At 46.0% G+C, this 16,038-nt stretch overlaps 2 protein-coding genes across 25 annotated transcripts in view; one reads left to right on the top strand and one right to left on the bottom strand.

Annotated features, from left to right (window-relative positions):
* Positions 1-16,038, top strand: part of KIAA1217 (KIAA1217 ortholog) — a 750,245-nt gene that overhangs the window by 670,287 nt on the left and 63,920 nt on the right. Inside the window, exon 1 of one of the 23 annotated variants that reach the window (XM_047742852.1) lies at positions 11,506-11,742. The exons of the other annotated variants lie outside the window; for them this stretch is intronic. The gene's annotated coding sequence lies outside the window, so the exon portion shown is untranslated. Of the gene's footprint in view, positions 1-11,505; positions 11,743-16,038 lie in introns of those variants that run through there. 23 annotated transcript variants of the gene reach the window in all.
* Positions 7,951-10,928, bottom strand: LOC125107590 (uncharacterized). 2 transcript variants are annotated; one of them, XM_047742858.1, is made up of 4 exons: positions 10,194-10,928; positions 10,052-10,105; positions 9,809-9,946; positions 7,951-9,732 (listed from the first exon to the last, which is right to left on the bottom strand). In XM_047742858.1, the coding sequence occupies exons 1-4, from the start codon at positions 10,504-10,506 to the stop codon at positions 9,524-9,526; spliced, it is 714 nt and encodes a 237-aa protein (XP_047598814.1). In that variant the 5' UTR covers positions 10,507-10,928; the 3' UTR covers positions 7,951-9,523. The 2 variants fall into 2 exon arrangements, 1 of the variants encoding a protein (XP_047598814.1); XR_007129602.1 differs by having other exon boundaries at positions 9,809-10,105; positions 10,594-10,928.

Genomic DNA, 16,038 nt, shown 5'->3' with positions numbered 1-16,038 from the left:
TCACAAAATAAGGGAGGAACAAAGATAGGGCTGGAGCCCAAGCCACCTGTCCCTGAGGCCAGGTCTCTGTCCATCTCCATTGCTTCCCTGCTTTTCATTCTGGCCCCTCTGCATCCTACCTGATTGATTTGGGAAAACGTTGTCTGTCCAACCTCTCGTCACCAGCGACCACTGTGGATGCATAGAGCTCGGCCTCACCTCGTCTCCGTGGCGGTGCGTGTCTACAGTGGGAGCAGAGCTCATTAATTGGAAATGCATGGGCCTGGACCAAAAATAAATGGATTTTGAACTAACCAGATTTAGATGATCCAATATTTTTATTGAAGGAGACTAAGCCATCAAGTCAACTGAAAAACAGCAGCTGCTTCAAATTACGAGATGCTTTGAATAAAACAATACATACTGGCTTAAAAGGCTTGTGTAGGATTATAGCATTATTTTTAAAAGTCAGCCTCTTTGCTAAGGAAATGGCTCCTGCCATGACCCTGTTTGAAACGTTAATGTTTTACTGCTCAGACCACTTCCAAGCTGGTTTTCACTCGGAACCTGTGGTTTTCGGTGGTACCTAGAAAAACAGGTTTTTTAAATTTTAATAATTAATTATATAATGTCTTCATGAGCATTAGAGAAGTAAGTGGCACAAAGAACTTGAGAGTTAATGAATACTATTGCTTCGTCACAGTAAGTAAAGGAAAAATAAAGAAAAGCATTAAGTGGGTAATAGCAGTGCGAGGAAATGGCCAAAGTGGGGGATAATAGTATCTTGTTATTGAGTGAAGTGTAAAAACCCAGGCTTTAAGACAAAAGACCGGTCTGGGGCTTGTGAAGACTGAGCAAAATGTCACTAACGATTGTGTCATTGAGAAAAATGAGCCATTTCGATGTCAGAATCAAAACTAATTCTTGTTTAAGGGTTCTAGAGAACTCCAGCACTTTCTTTTTGGGCACAAAAGAAAAAATGTTCATTGAAACATTTCTGTGCAGATTTATTTATCTGAGGCCTGTCCCCACAAAAAGTGTGAGGACCCAGCGTGCGTTTGTAGCTGGAGGGTGCCTTCTCATGGTTGGGGCAGCATTCCCTCCATATTCCTGAAATACAGAAAATATGTTTTCCTCAGTTGGTTGATCAATATGTGCACCTGATTTCTTTCTTTACATTTTTTTCCTTTTCCTGTGAAATCCAAGTTCATGCCCTTCCTTGTTCTGATTTAACTCTGAACCTGGACGTTTTCACTTGCCCTTGATATCACAGGAGGGGCTGCCAAACAAAAACCCAGACGGCAATAAGACGTCGTAACGATGTCGGTGATGAGGTAATTCGGGATGAGCAGGGACCTGCTTGACCTTCGGTGCATGTTTTTTATAAGGCACGGGCCTCCGAAGCGACGGGTGTCACGGTCAAGGTCTGATCACTTCGTCTAGGATGAGAGCATCAAGGACTGCTCCTCCCACTGACTTACCAAGAAGGAAGGCGACGGATAGAACATTTCGTCCATGGCGGACTCCTCACAGGAGGGACTGAGGGAACATTCTGGATACATATCTACACAGTGGATACCATCTTTGCTCGCCTTTAAAAGCAAATCTAAAAATATATTTCCTAGCAGCTGTGTAACGGCAAAACAAAAAACTCTGCTCCAGCAGCGCAAATTACTTACCAGATATCTCCAGGGTTCCGATCTTAATGCTTCAGAAATTTCCTTTAGATTTTATTGTATATATTTAGACCAAGGAGCCTATTAGCTTGCGATCTGGGAGAACCTCTGCGTTCTCATGAAAATGAGAAATGTGCCACTGCTGGCAACCTAAGGCTATAATTATGTTAATCTGACCATTTTAAGGCTGAAATATGTTGTTTTAAAATGTTTCTGTATTTTTATTATTCGTAACAATGATCTGAAGAAATTTCGTGAAATGCTAATAAGTTTCTATTCAGTATCGCTCTGTGACTAGAGCATGAGAATGAGTCAAATGTGGCATTCTGATATTTTTTTAATTTTGACGGAAAATTTTTATCCAGAGATAATGTGTTTCTATAGATAGTGCATCGTAATAATATAAGAACCACCCAGACCTTTTTTTTGCATTTTAGATGTAGATACAGTGAACGTATGTATAAGGCCATCTCGGCATAAAAGTTCAGTAACAGGGTTTCCACATTTACATTAAATCACACTTTGCAAAAATAAATGGATAAATAAATAAATAAATCGCCACAGTTTGCTATATTAAAAAAAAAAAAAAAAAAAAAGAGCGAGAAAGAGAAAGAAAAACCAGAAACAATTTTTTGAGCACTACAGCAAGGTAGATGTTTTTCTATCAAGGAACTATGCGAAAGCACACAGATTTTGCTCTTTTTAGTATAAATTTGGGGCAGGACTAGAGTGGACAGTGTAACTGAAATTCTAAGAGCATCCAGAAACTTGTGTTCAGCCTTACCCTCACCAACCAAAACTTCTGTTCTGGCGCTAGGCATGTTTATTCCCGGAGAGAGGCACTCCCAGGTGGTAAGACGGGAAAGGAAGGAGAAGGACGTGACGCAGAGATGTGGGTCATCGCCCATCCCATAATTTTTAGAAGTAATTGACATTTGAGTATACTTGTCATATCCATATAAAGTGGACTGGAAATCTTTTATCTAGCCTGATCTGGCTTCAGAATCGCCAATTCATTTAGGAATGGGAATGAGGAAAAGCACTTTCTTGCATGGGAGCCCACAGCCTATATCTGAACCTTTTTCTCAAGGATATGTCTTTGGAATATAATACAGCATGGCTTTCCTGCTTTCAAAATCCACTCTTTCTTCCCGTGAGCTCTTAGCATCTCAAAAGGAGAGGGTGTCATTCTCATCACATTCCTATGAATATATTAAAGTGAGTATTATCCATTCTATTCATTTTGCTCTCATTTGAGTGAGCCCATGAAGGCCTGTGGGCGATTTTCCTGAGAACCCATGCTGGTCACAATTCTCTGCATGCGAAGTCATGCAAGAATAATTAAGCTCACTCGGTGTTCACAGAACTGGGAGGGTGGGCATCGCAGAACTGGGAGGGTGGGCACAGAAGGTATTCCTGAAGCCACAAAGCGGCAGAACCAGAGGCTCAGAGAAGTCCAGAGAGAGCCACGGTCACGGCGGTGAGACCACAAACAAGGAACTCCTCAGAGGAGAAATCGTCTTTTCTTTTCTTCATCCAGCGCTCGTCCCTCCACAACCCCCCACCTTCCTTGGCCACCGTGGTGGGGAGCAGTGCTGATGGAAGAGGAAATTCTGGGAGGAGGCAGCCGGTTTGTCGAGTGCAGTCTGTTGAAGAAGTTGACATTGAAGGTCATCAGAATGAAGCCAGTGTCTCGGGGTGCGGGCACGTGTTGTAAGAAACTCCCTCTATCTCTTTATTGACCCATGTCTTCCCATCCTCTCTGGAAGAAACTGGGTCCCCATGTCGCTTTTCAAAGAAGGAAGACAAGTAAGAGAAAGGGAATACAAAGAAGATGACGACTGCGGCTGGCCCAGCCTGTGGGGGGAGATGGGCCCTTTTGGAGTCCGCCTGGAGCCTCTTTCTCCTTGACATGAGTTCGAAGCTCTGGCTGCCGAGTCATGAGCTTTGAGAGTTTCCACAGGTGACAGAACATCTTCTTCACCAGCTTTACTTCTTATGTGGCAGAGAATTCTTTCCTTCCCATGTTTTGGGCAGGGGAACAACTAAGATTGTGCCCACCCTATGGCCGGAGGTGGTCAGCTGGACGGTGATTTCTTGGACGCGGGGTGACCGAGCTGGTAGCCCTACAGTTGTTTCTTGGGAGCTACCCAGATTCAGGAGTGCAGGGCTGCCCTCGAGGGGAGGAGTGTTCCAAGTCCTGCCGTCCGGGTGACACGGGGTGGGGGGGAAGCAGATCTCATGTCCGAGGAGCAGGTTGCTGGCAGTGTTGGAAGCGAGTGAGGAAGCAGTGGCTGGCTAACCTCCCCCAGCTGTCGGGCAGGGCAAGGCCAGGCAGGGCGGGGGCGGAGAGGCCTGCCAAGCCTAGCCTCGGGGTATGCACGACTCCCGAACTGCTTGTCTGGGAAGCTGTCATTTCTCCAAATAAGGAGAAGTGGTGGTTTTGCTGACCATCTCAGATTTCCGAGCTGTGTCCACTGGCTTGCTGGCTGGCTGACTGGGTATTTGAACTGAAAACACAAAAGTATTCCTTTGAAATGGAGCACTCTTGTGGGGCTCACTGAGGCTGTCCTGGCATCATCATGTGGAAGGTGGTGGTTCCCCACTTTGGTAGATCACCTTAGGAGGGTCTGGTCTAGGTTACTATTCTCTTGTGTCTCTGTAACCTTCAATACAGATGACTCCATCCCGGTATTTCTGAGCCTGATTTGAGATGGGAAGAAGACCGATCTTTGTGATCTTGACCCACTGCCTGCCTTTGAAGAGCGTTCCAAGATAAGCCTTCACACTTGATTTCTTACCGCTACAGCATAAGATTTTTCTGGCACTTCACAGATCCTGGCCCAGTTATCTGCCTTTGGGCAGGACCCTTGACCTCACTGGGCCCCAGTTCCTCATCTGTAAAATGGGGATTATAATGTTTATCTGATGGGAATCTGCCGGGAATTCAATGAGGTGATGTCAGACAGCATTTAGTAAATAGGAAGTCTCCGAACATAATAGTTCCCTTGTTCACTTTCCATCTTCTCCGGGCAGATTTAGATGAAAATAGTTATAGAGAGTTTCTAGGTAGTTATCATCACCACCCAAAGTTTAACAAGGTCAGCTTTCGGAATTAGGGTTTAACCAAACCCCTCTGCTTCCTAGAGCGGTGGTTCTTGAAGAAGCTCTAGAACCCACAGCTCAGCAGCACCTGGGGGCCTGTTAGAAATCCAGCTTCTCAGACCTGCTCCGTCAGACACTCCGTACGTGGGACCCCTTCATTCGTGTCTGAGCAAGTGCTCGGGGTGATTCTCATGCATGTTGACTTTGGAGAACCCTTTGCTGTTTGGGTCAGAGGCCTACCTGTTCCCCCAGGGGACTTGGCATCTCCCACTCTTATCTCCAATCGTGCCTTCCTTCCTGCCTGGACGACCTAACGAAGCAACCTTTTTCTTGCTTATCTCTTGAAATTCTGCTCATAATTTATGGATTCCTTTAAATCTCACCTTTTCAGAAAAGTGTTCCTCCACTCTCCAGCCGGAAGGATCTCACTCTGGAGCAGATTCTGAGAGTGTTTGTGTATTGCACTCATTTAACACTTGCCAGAGTTATTCCTGCTTTGTCTAATTTTGAATATTCATGTACGTGCCTCATTACCCCTACTAGAATGTAAGTTCTTTAAAGGTAAGGAGTCTGTCTTAGAGATCCTCGTTCCCTCATTGGCCTTAACCCCGGGCTTTTAGGCCTAGTAACCATCCCGTGGATGCAGAGAATGTGGTAGTTGAGAATCACTCTAGATCAGACTTCTGGTTTGTATGTATTGGGAACCTGATGCTAACACCCGGATTGGAAGACAGGTTCCACGGTGCTGCATGGACCATGGGAAGACTCCCCAAAGGGCAGGGGGGGGCATTTGGGGCCACTGGCTTGGTCCCAGAGCAGGTGCTCTCATGTTCTTTTTTTTTTTTTTAAACACTTTCTTTCTTTCTTTTTTTTTAAAGATTTTATTTATTACTTTGACAGAGATCAGAAGCAGGCAGAGAGGCAGGCAGAGAGAGAGAGAAGAGGAAGCAGGCTCCCTGCTAAGCAGAGAGCCCAATGCGGGGCTCGATCCCAGGACCCTGAGATCATGACCTGAGCCGAAGGCAGAGGCTTAACCCACTGAGCCACCCAGGCGCCCCGCTCTCGGGTTCTTTGACTCAGACTCCCATCAGACCCAAGGAAAACAGATGTGTTTTCAAAGGTCTATTCATTTAGTTTATAAACCCAAAACCTTTCGATTCTTCTTAACTACTGGGAACTGCGGAGATGGATGAGCCTCTATAACTAACACAACGAATGGCAGCGGTTTTCAGTCTGACAAAAGAGAAGCTTCCCGGCTCACTCTCGACATATCTGGGGTACCCACAGAACTTCTTTCCGTTTTGAAAGCCGCTGCTAGGAGGAGTGCACTTGGCTCTTCTGAACCCAGGAAGAATGGGTACCCGGGCTGCTTTGATCTGGATCTGCGTTGTTGTTTTTTCATGTTTATTTTGAGGAAAAATTCAACTTGGTGGCCTTGTGAATTACTCTCCTTCAGCGTAATCCTCTGGGGCTCTCCCCTCCCGTGCTCCTTGCTGCTTTGGACACATTAGCTAATATTGTTCAGCCAAAGGTCAAAATAACAGTACAGCTGAACAACATCTCATTAGAAGCGACCTGTAAAATCCCCCTTTAAACTCGCTCCACTGACATAACCCACCTCGTGTTGCGTGCTCGTTCTAGGACTGGGTCAGAGAGCCAGCATGTGTCCCTCTTTGACTGACGTGAAAACAGGCAGGGGGCAACGCCAGCAGAAGGGCCATGATTGTCACCTGGGTCCACAGGGTTGATTTCCAGAAGAGCGGTGAGGAAAGAAAGAGGTGCAGAGGGACCCAGAGTAGACCCCAAGAGGTGACACCCAAGAGGGAACACGGGGTGTTGAAACACAAGGACTGCTTGGACCCCACCGCGGGAGCCCTGGGATGTGGCAGGACAGTAACAGACCGGGAATGAAAGACCATTTGGTTTCCAGCTTGGCACCCACCACCCATCGATGTGTTCACCACTGTTTTCTCCACTGAAAAATGCCCACCGTTAAGCTGCGGCTGCAGAGCCCAAAATCCGACAGAGATTGTCATCACTTGGCTGTTTTCAGTTCAGATGTGATAAGGCATTGTTACACCATCCAACTGCAGTTTTTTAAAAAAACTTCTTACACTGTGGTGACCATCCTAAAGCTATGTAATGTTGTATCAACCTTTTCCACTTAACAACATAATTGACTCTATCAGTTTCCCTAATGAAAGTTAGCGGGGCAGAGGATACAGTGATGGAATTGTAGTGCCGCCTCCGAGGGGTGCGGTCCCAGGAATGTCCCAGACATTTTGTCCCATAATCTGGCATCTGCGACGAATGAAAGTGTGTGTGTGTGTGTGTGTGTGTGTACATGTACATGTGCATATATACATGTATACACATACATAACTCGTGGCGTAGTGATAGCTACATCTACATAATTGGCCATACAGAATATTTTGGTATATGTCAGTGTAATGTATATAAACATGATACATACTAACATGTATGTAACTGATTTTTTTAAAGATTTATTTATTTTAGAGAGAGAGTAGAGAGGGGCAGAGGGAGAAGGAGGGAAGCAGACTTGCAGCTGAGTGGGGAGCCCAACGAGGGGCTCCGTCCTATGACCCTGGACCGTGACCTGAGCCAAATCAAGAGTCAGTTGCTGAACCGACAGAGCCACCCAGGCGTCCCAACATGTAACTTATTCTGAGGCAAGTAGGTAAAACCTAATCGTAATCAAGAGAGCATCTGGCTAGTTAGATGCTAAACCTGCTGAGACGTCTTGCTGTTCCTTTCCTTTGCCGTGGAAATCAGGGTCAGAGACGACGCAGATGAGGAACATCTCCCACAGAGTTCAGCGCCCTGCACACTGAAGTTCAGAGCTCAAGCAGATGAGCCCTCAGTAGTCCCTGCAGGGAGGGCCTCGGGGGGCAGGAGTCCTCACAGAGCAGCGCACGGTATCCTGGAGGACACGGGATTTCACACTTGAACTGTGGAAGAAGCAGTAGTAAAGTTTAATAATAATAATGTAATAAAGCCTCACAGTGGCAAGGCTGAAGATAGGCATTCTTCGTGCCTCCCCGCTTTGTCATCATGTGACACGGGGCAAGTTTCTTTCTTTTTTCCTTTCTTTTTTTAAAAATTTTATTTTTAAGTAATCTCTACCCCTAGTGTGGGGCTCGAACTCATGACCCTAAGATCAAGATTCGCCATGTTCCATTGACTGAGCCAGCCAGGTGCCCTTGGGCAACGTTCTTAAGTCCTTATACTCTTCCATTTCCTAATCCATCCAGTGGGGATAGGAACTCCTGATCTGTGTATTTCACGGAGTTCAATTGGAAGCCCTGTGTGAGCTGCAAACTGTGGGTGTTTATCGTGGGTATGTGTGTGCCTCACCATCCAAAATCCTTTACAGAATAAGAAACATTGCCAATAAACAAAGCGATGTCTTACATATTGCACAATGCATGTTGACAAGCTAAGTAGGAGTTTAGAGAGCAGTCAGAAGACGAAAAATAAAATTGAAGGGACTGAAAAGTTGTATTTGGGTGACAGAAACAACATAACCACTAACAACAAACCTAGAAGCTCCAGAAGGGAGTCCTGTATAACAGACCAGTGTCCGTACAGGCACCAGCGGGATGTGCAGAGACAGGGCGAGAAGATGGGAGAAGTTACTTGCACTATCTGTTACAAGGGGTAGAAAGAAGATATGCTCTTACAAACTGTAGCTATTTTAGGTACAAAAAGAGGTTGTCCTTGGCCTGGATGATACAGGAGTATCCCAGAACAAGATTGAGTATTGGTGAGAGAAGCACATTTTTCTTTTATCTGTCTTGCAGCTCCCCACAGTTACTGATTGTGGCTTGGAACTTAAATGATTTATTTAACATTGCTTAAGTCTGTTCCAGACTCGGATCTTTAATCAACGTTGGGCACAGTGTTAAGTCAGTCAGGCCTGTAGACCGGAGAGCTCAGCAGAGTTTCCCCTGTCAAAATATTTGTGGGAATAACGCTCATCTTAAATATAGCCATCAGCTAACCACTGACTGGACCATCTCTTTCCTGAGAATTAAATAATTTTGGCAACAGTCTGTCTGTCTCGTGTCTGGGAGACATTCCATTTATGATCAAATGAAACATTAATAGTTTCACTAAGACCTCACAAATGACCGTCTGTCCAGTTTTAACAGCATAAGCGAGATGAACTTGAGATTTTTCCGACATCATAATTACTTCCCTTCACGGTGCCATCTTCGTGCTTATAAGCGCATTCTAGATTTCCTTTTATCCTATGTAATTTTTAAAAAGCCAATAAAGTAATGAATGAGAGAGAGGAAATAGAAATAAATTTCACAGGACCATTAGCCTTACCAGAGCATAAACATTATTTCCTGTTGAGGTAATGCTGAATATTTACTAGCATGTTCTTTTTTAATACTAACTCAAAAGAAATAAATTATTTCCACTTTGCTTATAGTGCCAGTTAATGAAAGGAGGAAGGAGAATCGATAGTAGAACACTTAATACACCGCTGGGAAGAACAAATTCTCAGAGGCCGTAGCATCCCAGGGTCGGTCACGCTGAGGAGGGTCTGGTGAAGAAAGGACTGAGCGTTCAGAGAATTAGTGGTTGGCCGCACCCAGACTGAACCAAATTTCCTGGTGAATTAGGCTGAATGAGCTGTTCTCTGGAGAGCACGAGCCAGACAGGTGAAGCCGAGTCCTGCCCAGCCCCAGCATATGGCTTCGGAAATTAGCCTGCCCGGTTCCTCAGCGGGGACTCTAGGACCTCAGGATGGTGACATCCTCCTCCTCCACAGCTCCCCACAAACCCCCAGCCTCTAGCATGACCTGCATGCTTCTTTCCAGAGGGCATAACGCATCCTGATTCACCACAGGGTTGGGCCAGCTTTCCAACTCCTGACCGGGAATTACAGCTCTCCTAATGACAAAGCCGGAGGTGTCATCTCCAGACCGTTGCTCTAAAGCATCTAGAAAATGAAAGGAAATTGCTCTGAACAGGACAGGAAGGGGGAGATGGGAGGGGTAAACCAGACCTCCTCTCACCTTGCACCCCCCGACTCGCATGGTAACCGGGAGCAGAAGCCACCTGTCTCTGCTGCGGTAGGTGTGGACTCCTGTGTTGGGTCTGGTGTGTCACATGTGGCGAAACAGCGGTGGCCGTCGTGTGCCATAACACAGGGTCTTCGGGGATAGGTTAGGGATGGGATCTTGGCTGAAGCAGACAAGGGAGACCAACCCCGACACCCCCCTTCCTGGAAAGCGTGTGTTTGACTGAAGAAACCAAACCTGCCAGATGTGTGCCAGATGCGTCAGGGGCTGACGGTGTGTGCTTCCCGTCCTCTGGTGAAAATAACAAACCCAGGGCTGATTAGATTAAAAATCGAAACAAGGGTTTTCATATCCCTTCTCCTCCTTCCCGACCTCTTACTTAGGTGGCATCTGTTGCAACACTTTGTCCAAACATTGTTTCTAATGAGACATCTTAGGAGGGGGACGGTGTCATGCGCTCCGTGGTCCCCCTCCCTTAATAACCACAGAGCATTTGGACGGCGGTAAACAGTTGTTGAAGAAAGCCTGCCACGCTGACGGGATCTGAACCTGGGAGACGTCATGGAATTCTCTGGGTCAGCAAAACAGCCTCTCCAAGCCTTAAAACGTTTGAAAAATGCGCAGGCTTCCCAGAGCGTGGCCGTGGGGTGTGGCGCGAGGCCAGTGGGGCTCCCCGGCCCAGCATCGTCCATTTCTCGTCCCCGCCTTCCCACTCGGGTGGCTGCTGCACTCGGTCCCCGAGGGCTCAGAAAGCACGGTGGTGATTCAACAGAGCCTACCTGCGAGCTAAGGAAATGCTTTTCCTCCCTCCCCTTTTGTCAGTAATGCCTTGTTAATTCCTGTCCTTTGCTCAGCACTGCACAAGCCACTTCTTGTCAGGAACACACACCTTCTTGTGCCCGCTGCCCTGCAAGGGAACAGCTGCGTTGACGTCAGTTGCCAAAGGAGAGGGGGGTGATCCCTGGAGACGCCTGGGCCTCTCCTCCTCCGCCCTGTCGAGGGTGTGGCTGAAGGGCTCCGGCTTCCCTTCTCGAATCCCCTCTTGGCCTCCGTTGGTTGGTCCTTCCTATCTTTCCCTCTCCTCTCAGGTACGTTTCCCAGAGCGATCGCCGTGGTTGCTTTGCGTGGGTGCTGCGTGAGACCGATGCATGGCCGGCACCCAAAGTTCAGCTTGGTAGAACCAGGCTGGTTAATTAATACACAGCCTCCTTAATCATCCTTCTGTTTTCTTTCTGCTGGTCTAAACCAGGGAGAGAGGCTCCTGTTTTCCTCTGCTCACCACTCTGCCAATTTCTAAAGTCTGGCAGCGGGATGAGCGTTGGGTGCTGGTCTCCCCAGATTTTCCCAGCAGAACACAATCCGAGAGGGGGCCCAGTGTGGTTAAGGAGCATACCGAGTTTTCCTGCCAGCTTTGTAGTGGCTGGTTGTCTGTCTGTGAGGGATCCTGTTTGCCTGGGTCAAACCTAGTTTGTGGTATTTCCTTCCCCGTTAACCCATTTACCTGGGCCTCCCAGGGTTTGTTCGTTGGTGTGTGTTTTCCATGTAAGCAATTGTTAAAGGCCTGAGTCACCCGTGAGGTAGCCTGTGGTTGGATGTGAGCTGAGGTTACTCAGTGACTAATTTCCAAGGGGAGGAGAAATTGGCTTATCATGGGGAGGACTACTTTTCATCCACGCCTATGTCGGCCTCGCTCGGAAGACGGGGGAAGACAAGATGGTCTTCAAGGGTGGTAAACACTCAAACTGGGAACATTTTAGGATCTGTGGCCTTTGCGATTTCTTCCCTGAAGAGAAAGCTGTCTAAAATATCCCAATGTGGAACGGAGGATTTAAATGAAGCCAGCAAACAAAGGACTCGCCTAATTGGGAGCTGAGCCAATTTGCTTTTTTCCACGGCGTTAGTAGTACAGGTGATTTCCTTAAGACAAAGTAAGTGGCTTTAATTCTCTGAGGATGGAAGAGTCTCCTGAGAATCCTTTTCAGTTTTGTGCGGTTCCTTCATTGTGTGGTCTGACTGAGTGGTATGTTTACAAATTCTAGACTTGGAAGGGTGGGGTTTGAAATACAATAAACTGTGCATAATACTCCCTTTCCGCAGAGAATATGTATATTTTAAGTAGTCCACGAAGAGACGTGATTACATGAGACAGTTTCCCAAAATGATTTGAAATAAACATTTTGCATGCTAGGTTTTCTTTTTTCTTTCCGGAAATAATTATAAGGTTTTTGCCCCTTCTTACCTTACATTCAAGAAACTTATAAATGAGCTTAAAACTTATACATGAGCAACATTTGAATTAACTCGCTGAGTTTTAGAGAAATGAAATATAGGTATATGGTAGGATTCCTAACTCATATTTCGGAAAATTAATTTGAAACTGCCCCAGATTTCATCGGGCCTCTAGGTAGTAGGGGTCAGACAGTTTACTGAGGTATGTGCGGTGGGCAGGGACAGCGGCTCCCAGCCAGGACCACGGTGCTGAGCTCTGTAAATGCCGCTGTTTACAGAAACTGGAAGTGCTCAACCAAGAGAAAGCAGGGGTTTGAGTGGTCATGGTGGGAGGGAGAGACCATGCCCACCAAAGGAGGTAAATGAGGGACAAGTCTAGTTCATACATTGCCGTTGTATCTAGAGTAGATAAATGAGCATTTTCTTTTGTCTGGACCGAGGTTCAGACAAACAGATCTGTTTTGGATTCTGGTAAGGTGTTAAAAGAATCTTTATTCTTGGGTTTAGGTTCTGTTTTTCTTGCTATAAAATGAAATTCTTGGGGCGCCTGGGTGGCTCAGTGGGTTAAAGCCTCTGCCTCCGGCTCAGGTCATGTTCCCAGGGTCCTGGGATCGAGCCCCACATCGGGCTCTCTGCTCAGCGGGGAGCCTGCTTCGTCCTCTCTCTCTCTCTCTGCCTGCCTCTCTGCCTACTTGTGATCTCTCTCTGTCAAATAAATAAATAAAATCTTTAAAAAAAAATGAAATTCTTCAAGGCTCACATAAAAACGTGAGTGTTGAAACCTTCTGGGACAGAAGTGTCAGTGACATAATGTATCCAGATATTTTGAGAGAGATGATGGAGAAGATTAATGACATCAGAGAGACTAGTGGGAGAAGGGAGGCAGATATATTAAGGTGGGTAGGAACCGTGTGTGATGTGTTTGTGTGTGTGTGTATTGCCAATTTATTTTACCTTTAAAGTTTGATATAATTTCCTCCTAAGAGCTCTGACTTGGAGGACTAGTGCAGGAAGAACTCAATATGCATTTAATGCCACTTCTGGACTCATTGGCCCCAAAAAGACCAGTTAGACAACAAAACTGTGTGGGTGCCTGATTCCAGGAAGATATCTCCATGGGAAGAACACTAGCATAGAAGGCTGGAACTTTTTGAAACTATGTATCATAGAATCTTAATCATCATGCTGATTGTCAACCAGACAGCGAAGTGTATGAAGTCCACCTTTTATTGGAATAGCAAATGGTCTCCTTGGGAGATCACAGTGCAGCCTTGAAAAAGATTCTCTTTTTATCTTCCCATCCCTTCCGCCTCGTTTTAAGAGTGACCACCTTTGGTTGCTCCATATCCTTTAACGTATGAACTGAGGTTTTCAGATTTGAAAGGTTCGCTCTCACTGTGGGTTGAAAACATTTTCCCACTGTATAATGGAAACATCGCGTCGTTCTCCTTCTGGGCTCTCCGTAGAGCCGAGGATGAAATTATCATGGGTTCTTTTTAAAACTCAGTCCTGGAAAGTCAGTCATAGCTTGGCAAAGCAAGGTAAGAATTCTTCCAAAGGCTTCCAACCTTCAAGTCACCCGGATTGATGGAGATCGCCCTGCTCTGTCATAGCTGAATGCTTGTGTCTGCCTTCATTGTGGGTGACTCAGGTAGACAGTGATTCTCTCAGTGACCCTGTTGGGTGACAGCAAGATTAATTTGAAGTGGACCAGGCCAAGGCTGATAAGAGCATTACCCTCAGATACATGATGCTAATAATGTATGGCTAGGATCCATCCTTGTTTGCTGAAGTCCCATTCTGGTTGGTTGGTACCCATGTAATACTAGCTCCTGGATGGTAAATACCTTGACTATCGCCCACATTCCCCTACGAGTGCACAGTGCATCAGAATTATTGTTAATTCTTACATTTCTTTCTGAATCCATCTACACATGATGTCAAGAAAGTCCAATGAGTTGGTTTTTTTTTTTTAGATTTTATTTATTTATTTGACAGAGAGAGAGGGATCACAAGTAGGCAGAGAGAGAGGGAGAAGCAGGCTCCCCACCATGCAGAGAGCCTGATGTGGGGCTCGATCCCAGGACTCTGAGATCATGACCTGAGCCGAAGGCAGAGGCTTAACCCACTGAGCCACCCAGGTGCCCCCAATGAGATTTTTTTGTATTTTACAAGTTCTATAATGTACCTCCTAACCATTTCTTTTCACATCACCAAACCTTTTTTTTTTTTTTTTTAAATATCCATGCAGGCATCTCTGTTGTGTTTTTTTTGTTGTTTTTTTGTTTTTTTTTTTAGATTTTATTTATTGATTTGGTAGAGATTACAAGTAGGAGAGGCAGGAAGAGAGAGAGAAAGAGAGGAGGAAGCAGGCTCCCCGCTGAGCAGAGAGCCCGATGCGGGGCTCGATCCCAGGACCCTGAGAGCATGACCTGAGCTGAAGGCAGAGGCCTCAACCCACTGAGCCACCCAGGCACCCCATCTCTGTTGTTTTAAAAGAAATTTACTCAACTTTTCTTTTCCTTTTTTTTTTTTTTTAAAGATTCATTTATTTGACAGACAGAGATCACAAGTAGGCAGAGAGGCAGGCAGAGAGTGAGAGGGAAACAGGCTCCCCGCTGAGCAGAGATCCCGATTTGGGGCTCAATCCCAGGACTCAGGGATCATGACCTGAGCCGAAGGCAGAGGCTTTAACCCACTGAGCCACCCAGTGCCCCTCGACTTTTCATTAATTAAAATCAATTTTACATTTCCTTTCATTAATATTCTTTATCCTTCTAGACAGTACTGTACGATTTAGATTCTTAATAGGTCTTCCTATTCTTTTGCCAAAAATAGGGGGGGCGTTCACTGTGTGTCCATTGGGCTCAGTATCCCCCAGGTTCTGATGCACCCTGAAGCAAGATAAAGAGGACTAACAGTTTGGATTATTGTTTATCCTAAGTGGGTTGTAGACATTTGAAATCCTTTTTTTAAAATTGATATCAATAATGACAATAGTACCTACCATTTGTTGCACTTGATTGGCCTTGAGCACCGTGTTCTGCTTTCTACACATGTATGAATCTTTATGAATTGATCTTTACCTTTGTTTGGATCGAATCTTGCATTGCGTGGTCTAATGGCATGGAGAATTTGGCCACGTATGTGCTGCTGCCTAAGCCAGTCCCTCTTGTATTTTGTGCTCTCTGGAGCCTTGCCTTGTGGAAGATAGGAATAGAGGATGTGTGTAGAGGTCTGTGCAAATCTTATATGGTTGTTTGGCCCTTGTGGAAGGAGAATCAGGTGTACCATCACACACTGACCTTGGGAATGACCTCCCAGTCTAAGGCCTGAGCACCTGAGTCATGAGAGGTCCATCTGGGCTAGAGCGTTAGGGCTGGACCATGTGGAACAGACTTGGAGCCCGACCTTGACCCTCAGCATTGGTTTGGATCCACAAGGGCAGGAAATAGGGAGAGAGTCCCAGGGGACCCAGCCTAATGATGTCCCAAGTTTGATTTAGAGAGGGAAACAAATGAGCTTGTTGTGGGAGTGGGTGTGCTGGGGATGTGGGGCCAGTGGAAATAAAACTGTCACTGCCCATGAGGAGCCTGCGTACTCTGGGGTCCCCAGAAACACTTGGCCTCCCAAGGGAACTCAGGAGCCCATTCAGTGGAGCTCAGATAACACACCCTGAAAGGGTTCCTTTTGGTTACTAGGTATTTGCATCTTGCTTGCATTTTTTCTAATAGGTCATTTCCATGATAAAATCCACCATAATTTGTAAAATTCCCAGGTTAGGGATTCTGCACTGCTGGATTCTTCCAGAGACAAGATAAGGAAGCTGCATGATTCCCAAGGCTTCTTCTCCTACCTGCTTCTCTAAGAGATGTCCACAGGAATGTACCTTCTCAAGGGCAGGAACTTGGGGTTAGAACTGTATCCTAGAACAATGTCTGGTTCTTAGCAAGTGCTTGGTAAATATTGCTTAGTAAACGGATGCATTTATAAAG

The sequence above is a fragment of the Lutra lutra genome, chromosome 8 (assembly GCF_902655055.1).
Source record: "Lutra lutra chromosome 8, mLutLut1.2, whole genome shotgun sequence".
NCBI lineage: Eukaryota > Metazoa > Chordata > Mammalia > Carnivora > Mustelidae > Lutra > Lutra lutra.
The sequence above is the reverse complement of the archived record's forward strand: the minus strand, read 5'-3'. Positions and strand labels throughout refer to the sequence as shown.

Coding starts and splice junctions, on each gene's coding strand:
- LOC125107590 (XM_047742858.1), bottom strand. CDS start 10,506: ATGGACGATGCTGGGCCGGGGAGCCCCACTGGCCTCGCGCCACACCCC. Junction 10,106..10,193: donor TTGCAACAGATGCCACCTAA/GTAAGAGGTCGG, acceptor TATTTTCACCAG/AGGACGGGAAGCACACACCG. Junction 9,947..10,051: donor ATCTGGCACACATCTGGCAG/GTTTGGTTTCTT, acceptor CTATCCCCGAAG/ACCCTGTGTTATGGCACACG.